The sequence below is a fragment of the Mustelus asterias genome, chromosome 10 (genome assembly GCF_964213995.1).
Source record: "Mustelus asterias chromosome 10, sMusAst1.hap1.1, whole genome shotgun sequence".
Classification (NCBI taxonomy): Eukaryota; Metazoa; Chordata; class Chondrichthyes; order Carcharhiniformes; family Triakidae; genus Mustelus; species Mustelus asterias.
In genome coordinates, this window is record NC_135810.1 from 88,945,579 (window position 1) to 88,970,037 (window position 24,459).

At 42.8% G+C, this 24,459-nt stretch overlaps 1 protein-coding gene across 1 annotated transcript in view; it reads right to left on the minus strand.

The window, feature by feature from the left end:
• Positions 1 to 24,080, minus strand: part of LOC144500067 (spermatogenesis-associated protein 13-like) — a 108,009-nt gene extending 83,929 nt beyond the window's left edge. The window contains exon 1 of the mRNA XM_078222838.1: positions 22,364 to 24,080. Within this exon, the coding sequence (XP_078078964.1) occupies positions 22,364 to 24,028 (1,665 nt within the window). The 5' untranslated portion in view covers positions 24,029 to 24,080. The remainder of the gene's footprint in view (positions 1 to 22,363) is intronic.
• Between the last annotated feature and the right edge of the window lie 379 nt (positions 24,081 to 24,459).

Below are 24,459 nucleotides of genomic sequence, written 5' to 3' on the forward strand. Positions count from 1 at the left end.
TGCTGCTGGACATCAGAGCCTGGACCTTGCTAGATAAGCCCCAACTTTTATATTTCTTTTGTTTAGATGTGTGGATAACCGAGTCACCGGATTACTGATGAACTTGTAAAAGAATAAAACATTTACTAAACTGAAAAAGAGTAACTATGATACACTACGCCTTCACCCCAGCTTTACCTTTACAGGTACATACAAATTTGTAAGGATAACACAAGTTACAAAAGCAATCTTGAACACCAATGATCTCAGAAAGCACACTGTCTATATAAACTAATAGGCAAAATGTGATCAAACACACCACATTCTGAAACCAAGTGACAGATTCCACCTATATGGATTTCTCATCAATTCCCTCCAGATCCTTCTCAAACTGTGAGCCAACTGGTTTCACTGGAACTCTGTATTCACACGAGCGGTTTCTGAGCTCCACTCTTGAAAAACATACCTTGGAATGGGCAGCACAGTGGTTAGCACTGGGTCACAGGTTCAATTCCGGCCTCAGGTCACTGTCTGTGTGAAGTTTGCACATTTTCCCCGTGTCTGCGTGGATTTCCTCAGAGTGCTCGGTTTACTCCCACACTCCAAAGATGTGTGGGTTAGGTGGACTGACCATGCTAAATTGACCCTCGTGTCAGGAGGATTAGCTGGGGTAAATGCATGGGGTTACGGAAATAGGGCCTGGGTGAGATTGTGGTCGGTGTAGACTCAATGGGCCGAATGGCCTCCTTCTGTACTCTAGGGATTCTATGAAAGGTTCTAACTCCAGGATTTCAATCTCTCCTTTTGCTATACCACTGTCAAGTTCTATGCAATCTCTCAAATACTCAGCCATGCCACCAGAGCACAACTACGTCACAGACCCTGTTAAAGAGTCACCAACCTTTTGATCATCTCTGATATCTGGCTTCTCGCAAGCCAAAGTACCCAGGCCTACACCTCCGCACTGTGGCACAATGGTTAGCACTGCTGCCTCACAGTACCAGGGACCCGGGTTTGATTCCTGGCTTAGGCCACTGTCTGTGCGGAGTCTGCATATGTTCCCCGTGTCTATGTGGGTTTCCTCCAGGTGCTCTGGTTTCCTCCCACAGTCCGAAAGACATGCTGGTTAGGTGCATTGGCCATACTAAATTTTCCCTCAGTGTATCCTTTCAGGTGTCGGAGTGTGCCAACTCGGGGATTTGCATAATAACTTCACTGCAGTGTTAATGTAAACCTACTTATGACACTAATAAATAAACTTAAATTGCAGCCCCATCTTTAACTTGGAGCCTCTCGCTGCTCCTTCCTTTAACGTCAGTGAATGGGACCTTATTCCTATTCATTGTTCCTTTGATTCCACAATCTGCCTGGAATTTTCTTCTGTTCGGGTCTAAAGAGCTTTTACTTCTTTACATTGGAACCCACCCTCTGCAGTCTTTCACGTCTTCCTCGTTCGGTCAGTTTCTGAGAGTGTTGCTCTCTTCTGAGTTATCTGGTTCCAACTGACTCAAGTGCTCTTGCTGTTTCAGTGTGGCCCCTTATTGCTAAGCAATAGCCTAGATTTTCTTTAAGCAATGTCTGCTTTAACATTGTAAAACCTTCATTACAATGCAGGCATCTGAACCAAACTGAAATTATTACTCCTTTCTTACCACACAAATACAGACAAAATTAAGCTCACTTAAACCATTTTTTAAAGACCCACAAAAAGAAATATAAATTACTTAAAATTATCTCCATTTCCCCAACAATATACTCAAACTGCAAATTAATGAAAAAGTTGTGACAGAGGAATTATGGAGAAGGATAGATCACAGGTATGACTCCAACCAGCACAGGGTTTCTCCTCTGATTCCCATTGACTCCAGTTTTGCTAGAGCTCCTTGATGCCACATTTGGCAGATGCTGCCTTGATGTCAAGGGCATTCACTCTCAACTCATCTCTGGAATTCAACTCTTTTGTCTATGCTTGAACCAAGGCTGTAATGAGGTCAGGAGTGGAGTGACCCTGGCGCAGCACAAACTAAGCGACAGTGAGCAGGTTATTGCTTAGCAAGTGGTACTTGATGGCACTATTGATGACCCCTTCCATCACTTTATTGATAATCAAGAGTAGACTGATGGAGCAGTAACTCACCAGTTTGGATTTGTCTTGCTTTTTGTGTTCCGGACATACCTGGACAATTTTCCACATTGTTGGGCATATGCCAATGTTGTACCTGTACCGGAACAGCTTGACCAGGAATCTATTAACACCTCATTTTTAGATATGCTTGGTGTTGCTCCTGGAATGCCTTCCTGCACTCTCCACTGAACCTGAGTTGATACCCTGGCTTGAAGGTAATGGTAGAGTGGGGGATATGCCAGGCCATGAGGTTACAGATTGTGGTTGAGTATGATTCGGCTGCTGCTAATGGCCCACAGTTCCTCATGGATGCCCAGTTTGGAGTTGCTAGGTCTATTCAAAGCCTATCCAATTTAGCATGGTGGTAGTGCCACACAATGATAGAGAGTATCCTCAATGTGAAGACGGGACTTGTTTCAACAACCATATGGAAGTCACCCCTACCGATACTGCCATGGACAAATGCATCTGTGGAAGGCAGGTTGTTGAGGATGAGGTCAACATAGAAAGAAAAAGCAGGAGTAGGCCATTCGGCCCTTCAAGCCTGCTCTGCCATTGATTTTGATCATGGCTGATCATTGAATTCAATATCCTGATCCTCCCTTTCCCCAATATCCTTTGATCCCTTTTAGCCCAAAAAGCTATATCTAATTTCTTCTTGAAATTAGACATTTTGGTCTCAACTACATTCTGTGGTGGTGAATTCCAGACATTCATCACCCTCTGGGTGAAGAAATTTCTCCTCCCCTCAGTTCTAAAAGGTTTATCCCTAATCCTCAAACTATGGCCCCTGATTCTAGACTGCCCCCACCATCGGGAACATTCTTTCTGAATCTACCCTGTCTAACCCTGTTAGAATTAAAAAAAAAGTTTCTATGAGATCCCCTTTCACTCTTCTAAACTCCAGTGAATATAATCTTAAGCGACTTAGTCTCCCCTCATATGACATACCTGCCATCCCAGGAATCAGCCTGGTAAACCTTCGCTGTGCTCCCTCTATAGCAAGGACATCCTTCCTCAGATAAGGACGCCAAAACAGCACACAATACTCCAGGTGTGGCCTCACCAACGCCCTATACAATTCCAGCAAAACATCCCGATCCATATACTAAAATCCTCTCGCTATGAAAGACAACATTTGCCATTTGCCTTCTTTACTGCCTGCTGTACCTGTGCTTACTTTCAGCGACTGATGCAAAAGGACAACAAGGTCTCACTGAGTACCCACCTCTCTCAATTTACACCCATTCGAGTAATAATCTGTCTTCCAATTATTGCTACCAAAGTGGATAACCTCACATTTGTCCACATTATACTGCATCTGCCATGCAGATGCTCACGCATTCAGCCTGTCCAAATCATGCTGAAGTATCTTTACATCCTCCTCACAGCTCACCCTTCCACCCAACTTTGTATCATCTGCAAATTTGGAGATAATGGCCACGATTCTCCCATCCTACTCATTTTTTAGCATAGTGGGCTGGGAGATTCTCGCGGCGGCCGATTCACGGGGTTTGCGCATGCATTCCCACCACGATAGTGTCTCCCTGCGCCAGATTTCCAGTGGCATCAGCTCCACGCCCGAAATCAGCGAGGAAGCATAGAAATCATTTAAATAGGGTCCGGGACTGAAATCTCTGGGTCCGCTAGCGTTCCGCCCCCCCCCCCTCACCAGAGTGGTTCATTTCACTGGGATTACAGTAGCTCCCCACTTTCAGGGAATTAGTGGCCCGATCCACTGGAGTGAATAGGGGTGCAATCAAGGGCCCAGTTATGAAATCCTTTATAATAGATTCTAGCAATTTCCCCAGTACCCAGTACCGACGTTAGGTTCACTGATCTATTGTTCCCTGTTTTCTCTCTACCTCCCTTTTTGAATAGTGGGCTTACATTAGCTACCCTTCAATATGTAGGAACTATTCCAGAATCAAAAGAATTTTGGAAAATAACCACCAATGGTTCTACTATTTCCAGGGCCACTTCCTTAAGTACTCTGGGATGAAGATTATCAGGACCTGGTGATTTATCCATCTTCAATCCCATCAATTTCCCCAAAACCATTTCTCTACGAATGCTGATTTCCTTCAGTTCCTCACTAAAACATGCTTTTCTCAGCACATCTGGTACATTATTCGTGTCTTCTTTTGCTGAAGCAAAGTACAAATTTAATTGCTCAGCCATTTCTTTATTCTCTGTTATAAATTCTCCCATTTCTGACTGTAAGGGGCCTACATTCGTTTCTTTCCCTTTACATATCGATAGAAACTTTTACAGTCAGTTTTTATGTTCCCCGCTAGCTTACTTTCATACTCTACTTTTCCCTTGGTCCTCCTTTGCTAAATTTTAAACTGCTTCCAATACTCAGGCCTATTGCTTTTTATTGCCAATTTGTATGCTTCTTCCTCGAATCTGATACCATCTCTATTTTCCCTTGTAAGCCATGGTTTGGCCACAATTCCCTTACCACTCTTGTGCCAAACAGGAATAAACATCTTCTGGAGTTCGCCTATTTGTTCTTTAAATGCCTGCCATTGCCTGTCCACTGTCTTTCCTTTCAGTAATGTTTCCCAGTCAAGTATGTTTTTCCATCTGCCACAGATCCACTCTAACAGCTATGTCTGTGGTAGGCAATCAAATGACTTTTGGTGATGGATATTGAAGCCCCTCACTCAGGGACTATTTTGCTCCCTCCCAACTGTATACCACTGTGCCACCACCTCTGCTGTGTCTGTCCAGCCTTACTTCTCCAAGAACGCCACAGGAGAATCGGACTGTAGGCCTACACCTCATGGCTCCTATCCTTGGCAGAACGGGGTTTCTCGGTGCACGCGAGATACCTCCTGGCAGTTTTCTGGGCAGTACAGCACTTTGCCTACATCATTGGACTCAATCCCCTCACATATTAACAGAACACGCTCCATACAACTGCTACTAGGCAGACGAATTAAAGACGGCACAGTTAGCCAAAATCGTATAGCTTCAGAGCCACGACATTAAAAGTCAAACGAAATGGTAGAGAGTTCCATTAGGAGAGTGGGAAAAGAATTGGCAGATGGAATACAATGTGCAAAAGTGTGAGGTTATACACTTTGGAAGGGGGAATGGAGGCATAGACTATTTTCCAAATGGGGAAATGCTTAGGAAATCAGAAACACAAAGTGACTTGGGAGTCATTGTTCAAGGCTCTCTTAAGGTTAACATGCAGGTTCAATTCGACAGTTAGGCAGGCAATGTCAGCATTCAGGTCGAGCGGGCTAGAAAACAAGAGCAGGGATGTACTTCTGAGGTTGTATAAGGCTCTGCTCAGACCCCATTTGGAGTAGTATGAGCAGTTTTGGGCCCCGAATCTAAGGAAGGATGTGCTGGCCTTGGAAACGGTCCAGAGGAGGTTCACAAAAATGATCCCTGGAATGAAGAGCTTGTCAGATGAGGAATGGTTGAGGACTCTGGTCTGTACTCGTTGGAGTTTAGAAGGATGAGGGGGGTGGGGGGGGGGGGGATCTTATTGAAACTTACAGGATACTGCGAGGCCTGGATAGAGTGGATCTGGAGAGGATGTCTCCACTAGTAGGAAAAACTAGACCCAGAGGGCACAACCTCAGGCTAAAAGGACGATCCTTTAAAACAGAGATGAGGAGGAATTTCTTCAGCCTAAGTGGTGAATCTGTGGAACTCTTTGTCATAGGAGGCTGTGGAGGCCAGGTCATTGAGTGTCTTTAAGACAGAGATAGATAAGTTGTTGATTAATAAGGGGATCAGGGGTTATGGGGAAAAGGCAGAAGAATGGGGATGAGAAAAATATCAACCATGATTGAATGGCGGAGCAGACTCGATGGGCCGGGTAGTCTAATTCTGCTCCTATTTCGCTTACGACTTTTTCGAACCTCTGCTCTCTTTTTTTCTCATCACTTTGTTCCTGACAAGGACTCGTCAGAGTTCAGGGGCAACATTCCCCCTTTTATTCTCATGTTCCCATCTTAAACAGCAGTTGCTGGTCCCTTTTCTCCTCCCCATTCATGCAGAACAAAAGGAGGACTGGACAGAGTAGTGCTGGTCCTAGCAGTATATGCTTCTATCTAAGAGGCACCACAGACCCAATACAGATGCATGGGCACAAGCACACTCCCAACTCTAAATTTCGGGATTAACCCTCAAACGCTCAGGCCAGTGTTTATGCCTGACACAATTGACACAGGCATCAAACCTCTGCTGGAGAAGCTGCAACAAATTTGGACCCAATTAGCCAGCGCCCACAGGACCTTCACCAAGATAGTGTAGCAAACCAAAGATATAAAAGAAAACATTAACCAAATTAAAGTCACCACTTGGTGGAAGGATTTCTGGTTGAGGTTCAAATATCCAGATACATCCATGGGTCTACCTGCTGTCACATCTGGCTATGTTGCTAATCCTATGCACACTAATATACCTCATCATCCTCCAAGAGTAACATTTGTCAGGTGGAAGGAGGAACTGCTACAGAGATTAAGTATGAAGATGATGCTCAACAAAGTCTCATGTGTATATTAAAGACTGTTCTGTACATATCTGTAAATATTCATTTTGTATTTGAATTGATAAAAAGATGGTATGAACCGGTTTTTATTATTGATTTTACAATGTTTGAGATTTGTATTTGCATTTGAGAAAATGTTTTAAGATTAAGACCCATTTTGTCTTGATTTTTGTAATGTTAAAAGTTTTCTGCGTATGAAGTTTAAAGTTAATGTTTTTATAGTTACTAATAAGAATGTTTGTGTCGTGAAAGAGTTAGGGATTTGGGGCTGACTATCTGAGACTCAGCTACTTGCCTGTGAAGGGAATTTGACTTGGGTTGTGAGATCCTATTTGCTGAGACTCATTAGATTAAGAGGAGGAACTGTGGTCAAGTGGCCAATGGCCTAAGCAACTAGGCCCAACATAAAATAGGACACTTTAAATTAATACACAGCTGAACAGGTTCGACAAGCAAGGACTGATGGAATGCAGACAAGGTTACCACAGGTCAAAAGCAACAGGGACCAGCCAAAACCTGTCTTGCATATTGAACAGAGCTGCTCGACCTTAACAATGGGAGAGTTATTATGACCTGAAACCCATCAAGAGGTACTCAGCCAGAGCAATGAAAAAATACATTATGTTTGTGTATTCCCTAGTTTCAGCCAGACTCCCTATTATGAATCACATCTTAAAAGGGGACATGCGCACCCCGGATAACCTGGCCTAACCTCATTGGTGAACTCCCACCCTGTGACTCCATTGGAGAATGTACCAGAAGGACTCAGAGAGGGGGATAAAAACAGACATCTGGAGACGACCCCGAACGAAGACTTGACTAGCCTGCTGTGAACTGCGACTTGTGATGACATAAGAGTAAGAAGTCTCACAACACCAGGTTAAAGTCCAACAGGTTTATTTGGTAGCAAAATAAACCTGTTGGACTTTAACCTGGTGTTGTGAGACTTCTTACTGTGTTTACCCCAGTCCAACGCCAGCATCTCCACATCATGACATTAGAGGACAGGCATGATCCACCTTTGTACCAAGAAGACCCTGAGTTAATCTGTCGACATGAGCTCAGTGAATTGAATCCAACAGCCCGGTCAAATTCACTAGAGTGGGTAGTATATGTGTTTTCAGGCAGTCAGCCTAGTTTGGGAAAAAATTAACTTTTTATTGTGTAACAATTGTTTCTTTAACAAGCAAATGTTTTAATAAAACTAAGTTTGAATCACAGTCCTTTGTCTCAAACTAACAGCACCTGGGTAAAAGCATTTTTGAGTAATAAACTGGTCAAAGTGTCTGTATAGAATATTTCACAGGTAACAACCCAGGAAGACTTGCCCTGATATGGCAGGGAGAAAATGGTATTTGAATCACGAGAAAGAGTACAGGACTTCATCACTAGGCTATACAAATGGCATAAATGAAGTACGAGGTTTCTGGTTGATCCAAGTTAATTTTAGCTTGTTTATTACAGTGCATGTCTTAAGACACCAAAATCTTGTTGTACATTTATTTGCGTCAATCATACTTTTTGAAAGTAATCAGTCTCGAGGGAATTGGCTCTATTGAAAGACCTGAAATCAGGACAAATCTATGTGGAGAAAGACCAAAAAAATGAAGCAAATATATTACAAGTCTTATTTTTAAAAAATCAACCAATTTTCAAGAGAAAAGAAACAGGTCGCAATTATGTGCCTCAACCAATTTTAATTCCTTCTAGTGAAAGGCAACATGGTTTTGTGAAGGGGAGGTCGTGTCTCACGAACTTGATTGAGTTTTTTGAGGAAGTGACGAAGATGATTGATGTGGGTAGGGCAGTGGATGTTGTCTACATGGACTTCAGTAGCGCCTTTGACAAGGTCCCTCATGGCAGACTGGTGCAGAAGGTGAAGTCGCATGGGATCAGAGGTGAGCTGGCAAGGTGGATACAAAACTGGCTCGGTCAAAGAAGTCATGATGTGGAGATGCCGGTGTTGGACTGGGGTGAACACAGTAAGAAGTCTCACAACACCAGGTTAAAGTCCAACAGGTTTATTTGGTAGCAAATACCATAATACAAATACCATCGGTCAAAGAAGGCAGAGGGTAGCAGTGGAAGGGTGCGTTTCTGAATGGAGGGCTGTGACAAGTGGTGTTCCTCAGGGATCAGTGCTGGGACCAAATGATTTGGAGGAAAATGTGATTGATTAGTAACTTTGCAGACGACACAAAGGTTGGTGGATTTGTGGATAGCGATGAGGGCCATCAGAGGATACAGCAGGATATAGATCAGTTGGAGACTTGGGCGGAGAGATGGCAGATGGAGTTTAATCCGGACAAATGTGAGGTAATGCATTTTGGAAGGTCTAATACAGATAGGAAATATACACTAAATGGCAGAACCCTTAAGAGTATTGATAGGCAAAGGGATCAGGGTGTACAGGTACACAGGTCACTGAAAGTGGCAATGCAGGTGGAGACGGTAGTCAAGAAGGCATACGGCATGCTTGCCTTCATCAGCCGGGGTATTGAGTTTAAAAATTGGCAAGTCATGTTGCAGCTTTATAGAGCCTCAGTTAGGCCGCACTTGGAATATAGTGTTCAATTCTGGTCGCCGCACTATCAGAAGGATGTGGAAGCTTTGGAGAGGGTATAGAAAAGATTTACCAGGATGTTGCCTGGTATGGAGGGCATTAGCTATGAGGAGAGGTTGGAGAAACTTGGTTTGTTCTCACTGGAGTGACGGAGGTTGAGGCAGACCTGATAGAAGTCTACAAAATTATGAGAGGCATGGACAGAGTGGATAGTCAGAAGCTTTTTCCCAGGGTGGAAGAGTCAATTACTAGGGGGCATAGGTTTAAGGTGCAAGGGACAAGGTTTAAAGGAGATGTACGAGGCAGATTTTTTACACAGAGAGTAGTGGGTGCCTGGAACCTGTTGCCGGGGGAGGTAGTGGAAGCGGATGCGGTAGTGACTTTTAAGGGGCATCTTGACAAGGGCGGCACGGTAGCACAGTGGTTAGCACTGCTGCTTCACAGCTCCAGGGTCCCGGATTCGATTCCTGGCTCGGGTCACTGTCTGTGTGGAGTTTGCACATTCTCCTCGTGTCTGCGTGGGTTTCCTCCGGGTGCTCCGGTTTCCTCCCACAGTCCAAAGATGTGCGGGTTAGGTTGATTGGCCAGGTTAAAAATTGTCCCTGAGATGCGTAGTTAGAGGGATTAGCGGGTAAATATGTGGGGGTAGGGCCTGGGTGGGATTGTGGTCGGTGCAGACTCGATGGGCCGAATGGCCTCCTTCTGCACTGTAGGGTTTCTATGTTTCTATGTTTGACAAGTATATGAATAGGATGGGAATAGAGGGATATGGTCCCCGGAAGGATAGGGGGTTTTAGTTAAGTCGGGCAGCATGGTCGGTGCAGGCTTGGGGGGCCAAAGAGCCTGTTCCTGTGCTGTAATTTTCTTTGTTCTTTATTCTTCCTCCAATTTTCTATGCTATTTTCCTGACTGTATTACTAAAGAGTAAAATTCAATAGCAATTCCTCATCTAAGTAGCTATTCTTCAGCTATGAGGCCCACTATAAGTAATCAGCATACTACATAACCAGGGGATAACAATGATGCTCGGTTTTCCCTTCTCATCTTTTGTTCAAAACTGGTCCATTTTCCAGCAAGAGTCTCAGAAGTAGAAACCCGGATTGATTATTCCACCTGTTTAAGTATTTGCACTGTAACCAAAATAAGACTTTCAAACTATTCACAAAAGATAGTATAATTAAAACCAAAAGAGAAAATGCTGGAAAATCTCAGCAGGTCTGGCAGCATCTGTAAGGAGAGAAAAGAGCTGACATTTCAAGTCCAGATGACTCCTTGTCCAAGCTAAAAGGCATAGAAAGTGGGAGATATTTACACTGCAGGGTGAGGGAATGAAAGATGAGTCACAGCCACAGAGACCAGGGGAAATGGCTGCTAATGGCAGTCCGTAGAGAGAATAAAGGGTGTGAATGGCCAAACAGCAGAGAAGCTGAAATCAGAGGGTAAGCTGTGACAGATGAAGATGTGTATGTGTGTGTGTTTGGAGAGGGGTGGAAAGAAAGGTAAAATTTACAAAAAGAGGAAAGGGGAAGCAAAGGGGGAGAAATAGGTAAGGAAAGGGGGGATAAAGTAGGGGGAAAGAGTGGGTGGGGAGGAGCGAAGAAATACAATAAAGAAATAAAAAGGTAGCGAACAGTTAAAAAATAAAATGAAAACAAAGGTGTCGAGGTGGGGTAGAGCTAATCATCTGAAGTTGTTGAATTCGATGTTGAGACCGGAAGGCTGTAAAGTGCCTAGCCGGAAGATGAGATGCTGTTCCCCCAGTTTGCGTTGAGCTTCACTGAAACATTGAAGCAGACCAAGGACAGACATGTGGGCATGGGAGCAGGATCGTGTGTTAAAATGGCAAGCAACCGGAAGGTCAGGGTCCTGATTGCGCACAGACCGAAGGTGCTCAGCAAAGCGATCACCCAGTCTACGCTTGGTCTCTCCGATATAAAGTTTAAAAAGTTTATTTATTAGTCCCAAGTAAGGCTTACATTAACACTGCAATGAAGTTACTGGGAAATTCCCCGAGTCGCCACAGTCCAGCGCTTGTTCTGGTCAATCCACCTAACCAACACGTCTTTCAGAATGTGGGAGGAAACCGGAGCACTTGGAGGAAACCCACGCAGACACGGGGAGAACATGCAAACTCCACACAGACAGTGACCCAAGCCGGGAATCGAACCCGGGTCCCTGGCGCTGTGAAACAGCAGTGCTAACCACTGTGCTACCATGCCGCCCCAAGGAGACCACATTGGGAGCAGTGAATGTAATACATCAAATTGAAAGAGGTGCAAGTGAAATCCTGCTTAACCTGGAATTAATGTTTTGGACCTTGGATGGTAAGCACGGAAGAGATAAAGGGGCTGGTGTTACACCTTCTGCGATTGCATGGGAAGGTGCCATGAGTGACGGGAGAGGTGTTGGGTATAGTGAAGTGGACTAGGTTATCCCGGAGGGAACAGTCTCTGCGGAATGCTGAACGACAGAATGAAGAGAAGAAGTGTTTGATGGTGGCATCACGCTGGAGTTGGCGAAAATGGCAGAGTATTATGCTTTGCATGTGGAGGCTGGTGGGGTGAAATGTGAGAACAAGGGGACTCTATCCTTATTCTGGGAGGGAGGAGAGGAGGTGAGGGTTGTGGCACGGGAGATGGACTGCACACTGTTGAGAGCCTTGACGATAACTGTAGATGGGAATCCACAGTTGAGGAAAAAAGGAGTTCATATTAGAAGCACCACTTTGGAAAGTGGCATCATCGGAACAAATGCAACGGAAGCGAAGGAGCTAAGAGAAAGGGATGGAGTCCTTACAGGGTGTAGGATGCGAAGAGCTGTAGTCCAGATAGCTGTGGGAGTCAGTGGGCTTATAATGGATATTGATAGTCTATTGCCAGGAATGGAGACAGAAAGGTCAAGGAAGGGAAGGGTAGTATGCAAGATGGATCAGATGAAAGCGATGGAGGGGTGGAAACTGGAAGCGAAGCTGATGAATTTTTTGAGGTCTGGACGAGAGCTTGAAGCGGCACCAAAATAGTAATCGATGTACCAGTAAAGGAGTTGTGGGGGGGGACCCACGTAGGCCTGGAACAAGGAATGTTTCACATACCCCATAAAAAGACAAGCGTAGCTAGGACCCATTGCTACTCTTTTGATTTGGAGAAAGTGAGATGAGTTAAAGGAGAAGTTGTTGAGTGATAGAACAAGTTCAGTCAGGCTGAGGAGAGTGGTGGTGGATGGGAATTGTTCAGGCCTCTTTTCAAGGAAGAAGCGAAGAGCTCTCAGGCTGTCATGGTGTGAGATGGAGGTGTAGAGAGATTGCACATCCATAGTGAATAGGAGGCGGTTAGGGCCTGCAAACTGGAAGCTGTCAATATGACGCAGAGTGTCAGAGGAATCCCAAATGCAGATGGGGAAGGAATGCCCCAGAGGAGTGAGGATGGAGTCAAGATAAGAGGGAATAAGTTCAGTGGGCAGGAGCTTGCTGACACAATACCAAGACAATCCTTTTTGTGGATTTTGGGAAGTTGGTAGAAGCGGGAAATGAGGTCAGAGAGATAATGGCTTGATGTTCAGTGGTGTGGTCATGATCCATGGAGGAGGAAGTATCTGAGAGTTGGCGCTCAGCCTCAGAGGTCAGAATGCCAGACGGCAACAGCATCCCCCTTTGTTGGCAGATTTGATGACAATATCAGGATTAGACTTGAGGGAACAAAGAGCGGAAACTCCCCCTGGACCATGATTTCAGTTTCTCTGTCGTTTGGCCATTCACACCCTTTTTTACTCTCTATGGACTGCCATTAGCAGCCTTTTCCCTGGCTTCTGTGGCTATGACTCACCTTTCATTCCCTCACCCTGCAGTATAATATCTCCCACTTTCTATGCCTTTTAGCTTTGACAAAGGGTCATCTGGACTCAAAACGTCAGCTCTTTTCTCTCCTTACAGATTTTCCAGCATTTTCTTTTTTGGTTTCAGAATCCAGCATCTGCAGTAATTTGCTTTTATTTTATATTGTATATTCACTAATGCAAGTGCTTTATGATCTTGTATATAAATCACAAATGACCCATCTATTTATATTTGACAGATATTTTTAAAACAGTGCATCTCTGACTAAAAAGCTGTTAACTTGTGAGAATTAACAGAGCTGTACAATCTAATTCGAAGCGATTTTTGAAAAAAATAAACTTAAATCAAAATTCTATATTGTGCTTGGAATGTCAGTAAATGTTCAAATTCAATATTGCAATTGTGCTTTATTCTTAAATCTTATTCTATTCAGTTCATTAAGTTTCAAATTGTATTGTTGGAATTTAATGAACAATTTGTCCTCTCGCAATGATAGCAACATGAGGCACTATTTCCATAGCAAATTGCTCCATTTTCGCTAAATAATAAAATATCAGAAACAACCAGCAGAGGGCAAAAATCAAATTGCAGAATGTCTTCCTCGATGGTTCACAGGTCTCAAATTTCAACATGAAGTTCCACAAGCACTTTAAAGAGTCAAGAGCACCAACACTTACAGAAATATCTGCAATAAATTCATGACCTCATGTGATCACACTGCAGCCAAAAATTAAGGTACAATAGTTTAGATTTAAAGATTACCTGACCTCAAAGGGTTGACAACTAGCAGTGAATATTCACAATCATTATTTTGGTTAGTTCCCTTTTCCAGAAAGATATGAGAGAGAGATTAAATGCAAATTTAGGTCAATGCCAGCACTATCGGGAACTGCCAAGAATATATCCAAAAAAAAGGACAGAAAAGTAATCAATTAAATTTCTTATATTTCTGCTGAGCTCACATTTTGAACACAAAGCTGGTGCTCACAATGTATTAGGAACATGGGCCTAGAAATTTAATGGTAATGATTTGAGCAGTGCATATCCATTAGGTAGCATGTAATTAACCACTCAGACATGTAGCCCAGTTGTATGTGCGCTACCCATTACCTGCATGTCTCTCAGCAGTGAGACAGGAGTGGGGGGTGTGAAGGAGGAACATCTCAAAGAGGAAACACAATCTGGCTGAAGACAAAAGAGGCTGCAGACTCAGGATGATACTGCCGAGAGTACAGACAGGGCACCCCAGGTTCTCCAATGCTGCAGTGGAGTTAGTGATGTGGAGATGCCAGCGTTGGACTGGGGTAAGCACAGTAAGAAGTCTCACAACACCAGGTTAAAGTCCAACCTTTCTTTTTTTTTAAAGTTAGTGGACAGGGGAAAGGATATTCACTTTCCCGTAAAGGGCAGTTGCCCTTCCAGGTATGAAGACCACAAACAATGTGAAGATTTTGCAGAGCATGTGAATGCCAGTACTTATTAGAGAAATGACTTCAATACTGGAAGAAGTTCATTGAGCTCATTATGTCAAGGTAAGATTACTGCTCTCATGCTCACATCTCAACCACTTATAGCCTTGCTACTCAAGTTGATACTTCCCGACCTTGCCTCCCTTCTGCACACCTGATTCGACAATCGGCATACCAACTATTCTACCATTATAAGCACCTCAAGATGTTAACAAAACCTCTTTTTACAGGGGGATATGCACCAGGAAGCTGACAGCAGAGGAAGAAGGGACAGTCTGCACCCCTCTCCAGCTCAAAGGTAAGACATGCAGCCCATCATGGGCAAGGAAAGAGTCACAGCTACTGTGACTGGCAACAGCGGAGGAAATGTTGTGTAGGGTGTCTTGACATCTTGTCCTCATAAATGTCTCAGATTAAAAGCAAAACCATCATTTCTCTATTTGATTTCAGGTACTGAAGGTGCAGAAGCCCTTGTACCAGTGCAAACCAACCAATGGTAGATGCACCATTAACTTCATTGTGCCATCACCAAACACCAACTTAGTGAGAAGACGGCATAACATACTTTAGAAGTTTAGTTAAAAGAGGTGCCTTCATGAGAAGAATTATTGGGCATACATGTCCAGGTGTTAGACCAGGGGGATTGAACACCACTTGCCTGTCAGCCTGAGAGAGAAACGTCTGCATCAGAGGGCTCAAATGCTGATTTTGAGGGTCTATCCCAGCAGGGACCATTCATCAGGTCCCTGTTTGTCAGGACCTGTTGTGAACCCCCCCCCAGTGTGACGTCAGGCCGACAATGGGGAGAGGGGTGGGTGGAGTTTCTGGTTGCACTGCCTTGCTAGTGAGCTTTCACTAAATGTTGTAAAGCATGGAGGAGTCAGTTCCAACATGCGTTAAGGCTTCAAGCAAAGCATTGACATTTTGAAACATGGACAGAATCATCAGCTCTACCAACTTCATAGCAATGTTGATATTATAAAGCCTCAACTGCCAAGAAAGCACAGGCAGCTGGAAGACACACTCTGAAGAGAGTGGCCTTGGTTCCATGGGAGAGGCACATGCTCCCCCACCACTCAGTCCATTAGCACTCTTGTTAAACAGCCATTCGGGCTGGAATGTCCTCTTCTCTGTCCTAATGAATAATATCTGTACTCTCTCCTCTTAATAAAGATTACCTCCCTCCTCTGGTAATGTCTTCTGTATCTTCCCCAACCCTTGATATACTGCCTAAAATAAGGCACCCAAAACTGGCTAATCATTGGATAATTGAAAAGGAACTATACATTTGTCTATCATACTGCATGATTGTTAATTTTATGCCATGTTGATTCAGAGCACATAACTTGGTACTATATTTATTATGCAATACAGTTTCCTAAAATCACTCAGCAATTTGATTGCTACTCCCAGTTTTGTAAAACACTACTCCACCTATTCTGTGGCTTGGGTCAAATAAAAAAATGCACTAATTGCTTTCAGAGGATGAATGTAATCATTTAGTTGTTTAATTTGCTTACTTTCAAAGTACATGATTTGCGCCAACTTCAAGCTGAAGATGATGCTGCCCGTTGATATATTGGCTAAAACCTGCCTTTACTTTAAAGACCAATATTTCATTAATATTCTGATGAAAAGTCATTAACCTGAAACACTAACTGTTCATCTCTCCACAGATCTAATCTAGCCAGCTGAGTGCTTCCACCATTGTTAGTTTTAATTTCAGATTTCCAGAATTTTTTTTTGTTTATTATTTCAAATGTGGGAAAGTAAATCTGATTACTGACCTGGGTGGAGGAGGAAGGCATCAATGGGCATGGTTTTCAATGAATACTTTGTGTCTGGCTTATCAAAAGAGGAGGATGATGCAGTCATTGCAGTCATGGAGAAAGATGAAATATTGGATGCGATAAACAACAAAAGGAAATGTTAAGAGGCTTAGCACTGTTGGAAGTAGCTAACTAACCACTCCCAGGCTGTTCAGAAAAGCGAGGATAGGCTCTGATCATCATTTTCCAATCCAATGGTTACACGCATGGCGCTGAAGGTCCACTAATGTCACTGTTGTTAGAGAGAAGAGAGATAGACCGAGTCAGTCATACCTCGGTGGTGGGCAAGTTATTAGAAAAAATTCTAAGTAGTAGCAGAAATCAATTAGAAAGACACAAATAAATCAAGAACAGGCAGCATAGATTTGTTAAGAGAGGGCCATGATTGACTAATTTGAAAGACATTTTTGAGAGGGTAACAAGGAGTGTCATGAGGATTGAACATTTGATGTAGTCTACATTAATTATATCAAGGCTTTGGACAGGTCCCACATGGAGACTGGTCTGAAAAGTAAACACTGAAGAGAAAGTGGCAAATTGGATCCGAAAGCGGCTCAATGACAGAAAGCAAAGGGCAAATCAATGAGTGTTTTGTGATTGGATGGCTGTTTCTATTGGGTTTCACAAGGCTCCATATTAGGTCCCCAGCTTTTCATGGTATATATCAATGGTTCAGACATAAATGTAGGGGCAGGATCAAGCAATTTGTAGATGATACAAAAATTGATTGTGTGGTTGTCAGTGAGGAAGAAAGCTTTAGACTGCAAGAAGATAGCAAAAGCTTGGTCAGGTGTGCAGAAAATTGACGAAGAGAGAACCGTGAGGAATTGCATTTGGGGATGGCAAACAACAACGCAATGCAAATAATAAGCAGTAGGAACCAGAGGTGCGGAGGAACAGAGGGATTGTGGTCCCTTTGTCAAATCAGACCACAAGGCTATGCCCCTGCTCCCAGCTTACAAGCAAAAATTGAAGTGGGAGAATCCGATAAAGTTGTGCAATGTTGGTCCGAGGAACGGGATGATCGCCTATGGGACTGTTCTGATTCAGTGGACTGATCAATACTTAAGAACTCAGTGACCAGCCTGAATGAGTACGCCACAACAGTGACTTCATTAGTAAGTGCACAGAAGACTGTGCCAAAGAAGCAAATCATGTGTTTCCCAACTGGAAACCATGGATGAATAGGGACATGCACTGCTTACTGAAGTCCAGGTCTGAGGTGTTCAAGTCAGTGACCCCCACCAATGCAAGAAATCCAGATACGAGTTACGGAAGCATCATCAAAGATGCCAAGAGACAGAACCAGAGCAAGCTAGAGTCCCAGGCTAGTCACAAGAACACCCATCAGTTATGGCAAGGTCTACACGACATTGCAGGCTACAAGGTGAAGACGTGTAGAATTACCGGCAACAAGGCACCCCTCCCCGATGAGCTTAACACATTCTACGCCTGGTTTGAGCAAGAGGTCAGTGAGAGGATATCATCCTCCCAGAAGCCTCAGCTGAACTGGTATCCGAGGTCACTATTGCAGATATTGGATCAGCCTTTTTGAAAGTTAATCCACCGAAAACAATTGGGTCGGAAGGGGCACCTGGACAAACATTCAGATCTTGTGCAGTCCAACTGGTGGGAGTATTCACAGACATCTTTAAGCTCTCCTTACGTCGATCTGAGGTCCCCTTTTGCTTCATGGCGACAACCATCATCCCTGTACTAAAGAAAAGCCAGGCAATGTACCTTAATGACTGTCGCCCAGTGACACTGACATCCATTATCATGAAATGCTTCAAAAGCTTAGGCATGGCACACGTCAACTCCGGTCTCCCAGATTGTCTGGATCCACTACAGTTTGTCTATCGCAGCAAAAGGTCCACAGCAGACACAATCACCCTGGCCCTACATTCATCCCTGGAACACCTAGATATAACAAGGGCACTTATTTATCTACTACAGCTCAGTCTTCAACACCATTATCCCAAAAAAACTCATCTCCAAACTCCGTGGCCTAGGGCTCGGCTCATCCTTCTGCAACTGGATCCTAGCCTTTCTAACCCACAGATCGCAGTGATGATAGGCACCGACACCTCCACGATTATCCTCGACACTGGGGCCCCGCAAGGCTGTGTCCTCAGCCCCTTACTATATTTCTTATACACTTATGACTCTGTGGCCAAACTCCCCTTCAACTCATTTTCAAGTTTGCTGATGGCACCACTGTAGTGGGTCGGATCTCAAACAATGGCGAGACGGAGCACAGCAAAGAGAGAGAATCTGGTGAAATGTTGTGATAACAATAATCTCTCCCTCAATGTCAGTAAAACAAAGGAGCTCGTCATTGACTTCAGGAAGCGCAGTGGAGGACATGCCCCTGTCTACATCAACGGCGAAGAAGTGGAAATGGTCGACAGCTTCATGTTTCTGGGTGTCCAGATCACCAATAAGCTGTCCTGGTCCCTCCACGCTGATGCTACAGTTAAGAAAGCCCACCAATGCCTCCACTTTCTCAGAAGGCTAAAGAAATTCAGCATGTCGGCTACGACTCTCACCAATTTTTACAGATGCACCAAAGAAAGCATCCTTTCCAGGTGTATCACAGCTTGGTATGGCTCCTGCTCGGACCAAGACCGCAAGAAACTACAAAGGGTTGTGAATGTAGCCCAGTCCCCCATTAGTTGACTCAGTCTATACTCCCTGCTGCCTCTGAAAAGTAGCCAGCATAATCAAGGACCCATGCCCCCCAGACATACTCTCTTCCACCTTCTTCTGTCGGGAAAAAGATAGAAAAGCCTGAGATCATAAACCAACTGACTAAAGTACAGCTTCTTCCAGCCATCAGACGTTTGATTGAACTTACCATATATTTAGCTGATCTTTCTCTACACCATAGCTATGATTTTAACAATATATTCTGCACCTCTCCTTTCCTTCTCCCCAATGTAATCTATGAACGGTATATTTTGTCTGTATCATGCGCAAGAAAGAATACTTTTCACCGTCTCCCAAACCTGTGACAATAATAAATCAAATCAAATCAGATCCCTGTAGGTTGCATGACAGGAAGATATGGTGGACAAAAAGGATATTTTCTTTTATTAGCCGAGAGACACAATGCAAAAACATTGCATACAGTGCTGGTCTTCACATTGCAAAAACATGTGATCACATGAGGGAGTATAATTTTAAATATATGAGGGAAGATTTGATAGACTGGGATGGTTTTCTTTGTAAAGGAAGCTGAGGGGAAGTTTAACTGAGGTTTATGGAGTCTAGAAAGAGAAGATAGGAAGGGTATACATCCCTTAACAGAAAGGTCAGTAATCTGGCAGTGGGGTCAGAGGGGACCTGAAGTGAATTTTCTCCATCGAGGGGGAGTGTGGGTATCTGGAATGCACTGCTCGAAAGGTTGATTAAATTTAGAAACTCTCATCAGTTTAAAAAAAACCTGGATATGCATTTGAAGTACCGTAACCTTTAAGGCTATGGACCAAGAGCTGGATAGTGAGATAAAGTTGACCAGCAGAATGACCTGCTTCTGAGCTGCAAGTGTTTTCTCTGTTTATTGCTAGTTTACAACAGAGTTTAGGTCCAAACTAGCATGCAGATCCCCCAAACAGCAAGAGTGTACTTTTATCCTAATTGTACCCAAGTTAGTTGCAAAATATATAACAGAATGATAAGGCTCAAGATCACTATAACAATACAGCATATATAGGAACATAACCTGGTAATTAAGATGCTCTATAAAAACTGCTGCACATACTAATAAGAAAGATTGAAAGTCAAATGGCTGCAAGTTTATTTTTTCTTCTATCCATGCTAGCTATCGTAGACTTTAATTACAACTAACTTATCTGAGGATGGGGAACCAATTAGCATTAGCTTTGGTTTCTACACAAAGCATCAAGTATTGGCTATAAGGCAGAAAGCAATTTGGACTGTTTCAATTAGACATATCATTTGAAAAGCAGGATGCATCAAAAAGGAAAGCATCCTGGTTTGTGAAGGGCAGCATAAAGGGTAAGCAAGAATTCCTCTCATGCCATTAAGGTCATGGGTCACAAAAGGAGTTGTGAAGCGCACAAATGAAATATTGAAGGGTACATGCCAGAAGTCAGTATCTTTATAGAGAGATAGATTTACACGTACAAAAAAATAAAAATACTAGGGGGCTGATTTTCCATCTTTGCCATATGGACAGTAATCTGGCACAGCAGAACACCAATCTGCTGTATTTTGTTTATATTATTAACTTAAATAAAATTAAAAAGCTAGGTAGATTCTACAATAGGCAGACTACCCTCAGCCAGATTACCAGTCACAGTGAAGATGAACATTTACCCATGTTAGATGTTCTGATCTATAAATCAATGCATGGTTTGACCAGTTGCCACAAGGTTTCCCCACATTCCTTCCTTTGAGCAGATTTTCTCTATCAATTTGATGTAAAGTGTCTTTCCTTGCAGTTCAATTTATACTGTAACTGAGGGTGGCCTCAGAAGGCTGCAAAATGCACGAACAATTGGTTTTCTGAGTGATCTCATAACATGTTCACATGACTGATATGAATCTGTTTAAAACTATTAAATCTCTAACTTTTCTAGTTCCAATGAGTAATCATTGCCCTAAAACAATAACTCTCTCCCCACAGATGCTTCAAGCATTTCTAGTTTTTAATCTTACTTATTAGCTTCCTTCTCTCTTTTCACTGATCCACAATTTCTCCCACTTTTTCTTATACCCTGAGACAACAATGTATATTGGGGGCTGTGTGTTCAGTGCCAAGAGTCTTCAATATTTCACTGAATGGTTGCATAAGCCTGGACAGAATAGCCTATTGATAGTTACCATCAGGGAAGCCATGCAGGGAGGTATCCAATGTCAACACATGTATAGTGTCAATAGGGATCATTATAGATATCAAATCAGACCGAAAAACATTAGCCACTTTCCCTCGTCTAACTCAAGGTCATAGAGGCCAACCATCATCCAAGCTAAAATATCTTTTGACAACTTTGTGCATCAAATCAGTCATTACTGGTAATAAGCACATAAATCACATAAATGAATTAAGATTAATATAAAATACAATTGCCACATCTAAATACACAGTCATTCACATTTGAATGACATTAGCATGATATGATGAATGGCATCTCATTCAGAATCCAGGAGACCAGCATGAACGACCCGATTCCTTATCCCTACAATGGAATGGTAGACCCACAAAAAACTGGCATCCATATAAAAGCAGTTTATATAATATTAATCTATCAATCATTTAGGAAATTAGACTTCAAAATTTCTTAACAACTTTCCCCTCCTCATCCAAGCCAAATTAATACCCAACATTTCTAAAATCATCAGTTGTAATCTAAACAATGAAAGAGTAAGTCCGACCTTTGGAAAGTTGCAGTTCCAATTATTCTTTAACCGCTGTTATTGCTGGGACAGGTAATCTATAGCACCATAAACTAAAAGTCTCTACTTCATCAGTTTCCCATCCCAACCTATGTTAATTTTGCAACCACAGGATCGTTAATGCAGAAGTATTCATGCTATAAATAGAACTATCAAGTAAATTTATCATTTTGTCACCCAGATCTATCACTACTTTCATAAATATATGGTCATGTATACTGCATAATATTAGTCAGCCGCAGCTCAGTGAGTAGTATTCGTGTCTCACCCACAAGGTTGTCAATTGTTAGAACCATAGAAGCTCTAAAGTGCAGAAGGAGGCCTTTGATCCATTGGGTTTGCACCAACTCTCCAAAAGAGCATCTCTACCCAGGCTCTCCCCTCTGCCCTATCCCCATAACCACGGTATTTACTGTGGCTAATCCACCTAACCTGCACATCTATGGACTGCGGGATGAAACCAGAATGCCAGGAGGAAACCCACGCAGACCAGAATCGAATCCAGGTCCCTGGTGCTGTACCACCATGCCACCCAATCAACGTACAGATGTACATATACACATAAGCTCCTCAAAGAAATCAATGAAATGTGTTGTTTATGGCAAAAATAAACAGTACATAAATCCTACCTCCTTTTTCTCATCCACTCCAGAAATTGTTGTATTCAGGCTGAGCTGTGAATGACTACTTATCCCACTGTCTTCATTACCGTCATCATAGAAAACTGTTTGCACCAGATCCTGAAATGATACTGGACATTTTCCAGCTTTTGAGATAGTTCCTTCAGTTCGCCCATCACTGTCTGTTGAGCTAAGTGACAAGGTACTATGTTGATTTGGACAATAAAAAGTAATATTGTGCTTAACCTTTTCAATGCTAGCACTCGGAGGTTTAGGAGCAATTGGTCTGACTGGAATATTAGGCTGCTCAGTTTCAAATGTAAATTGACTGGCGCGTTTGTCTTCATTTGAATTATCAAAGAATACTTCATTGGTGGTGGGACTAACAGGAGAGAAGGCACATTGACTGTTTGGTTTTGTTCCAGCCAAGCTCAAACATTGGGAAGACTGGGTGTTTTTAAGCTCTGGTGAGGATAATGATTTTTCTAATTGCACCGTAGCAGTTTGCAAATTTGTGGGAGTTAATGAATTGGGGGATACAGGAAAGGAAGAAGGTTGGTTCCACTCAGGTGAGGAAAATTTGTGTCTTTCACTGTCAGCACTGCTAGAAACTCTTCGAGAATAATCATCATGTAGCCTGCTGTTAGATCGAGCTGGATTGCTTTTTTCATGTGAAGGTGAATTTTCCTTTGATTGACTCTCCCGCTTCCTTGCAACATCTGCAACGTTACTCACTAGTCTTAGCATTCTGTTAAAATCTTTAGCCCTGATTGGACTCCTCCAGCGTTTTGATCGCCTTTCAATATTGCCATTGACTTTTTCATCTGCTGATGATGTGCTTGCTGTCCGTTGTATTCTTTCATTTTCATTGCTGACTTTTAACTCTGTGAGGTTGGAAGTTGATTTCCTTTTAAATGAACTTTTCTTGAAAAAACTTAAATTGTCAGTGCTTTTGCTTCTCCTGTAGATAGCTTTGTGGTTTTCACAGTTTGTTCCTATTGGATCACTAATGTTTGATTCTTGTCCCCCAAGAGACACAACCCTAGTAGAGTCCTCTTGAATTGGGGACTTATCACAATCCAATAAATTTATCCGTCCAACCCTGTAAGCACGTCTAATGCTCCGTGATCGGTGGGTGTGGCGTAAAAAGGCTTCATCAACATCTTCAGTTTCTGAGCCCTCAGAAGCCATGTCCTCCACAGAACTACACAAATCCTGTAATGCTCCTGTGTTAGAACATCTGTTTTGAATTTGCACAGCATGGCCATTTTGCATATGGTTGTGCACATTTTCAAAATTTTCTGCATTTATAACCTCATTGTTTCCTCTGGCTTGAATTCCTTGAAAAACCGAGGACTTGAGTTTTTTGAAAGAACCCATTTTCCTTAAAGATGATAAGGCATTCCAAGTAGGGGAATTTCCCATCAATATCACAGAATGGGGTCTACTATCAGAGTCACAATTGGGATTCTTCTTGGGATTTGAGAAAAAATGCATGATTTTTGAAGGGCTCAATTGATTCTCTCCCATTTCCTGATCATTATTATTACTACTATGATCACAGTAACCATTACCAATCTTCTGATGTGATGAATTATGAAACATTCTGGAATCTGTATTATCTACAGATAACAAGATATTGGCATTTGTCCATCCATTATGGAGAGTTTTCATGTTGCCATTACTACAGATGCTGGAAAGATCTGGAGTGTTGATGTTTGCATTCACTGGCTCCAACTCAGCTTCACTTCCTTCCTTCTCTTCCTCATATATGTTGTGAGAGGTCAGAACTTCACTGGACTGGAGTACCTGCACAGAGGAAACAAAGAAAGGGTTGAACAAATCTTTTCACATTCAATGGTAAAGGAGAAACACTAGTTTGGGTATAACTAGAAATAGAGACTATAGTAAATTGAACAATAAACAGTCATGTGATTGGTGAGATCCCATCATGTTATGCACTTACATAATCCATCTGCCCTTAAACAAGATTGAAAAGAAGTATTTTGAAGAAAGATTATTCAGCTTTGCTTCCCTTCTTGTGATCCACTTAATCTCTCCTGGCTTTCGTCCTACCCCAAACCTTCTCTTTTGTTCTTCCGCTT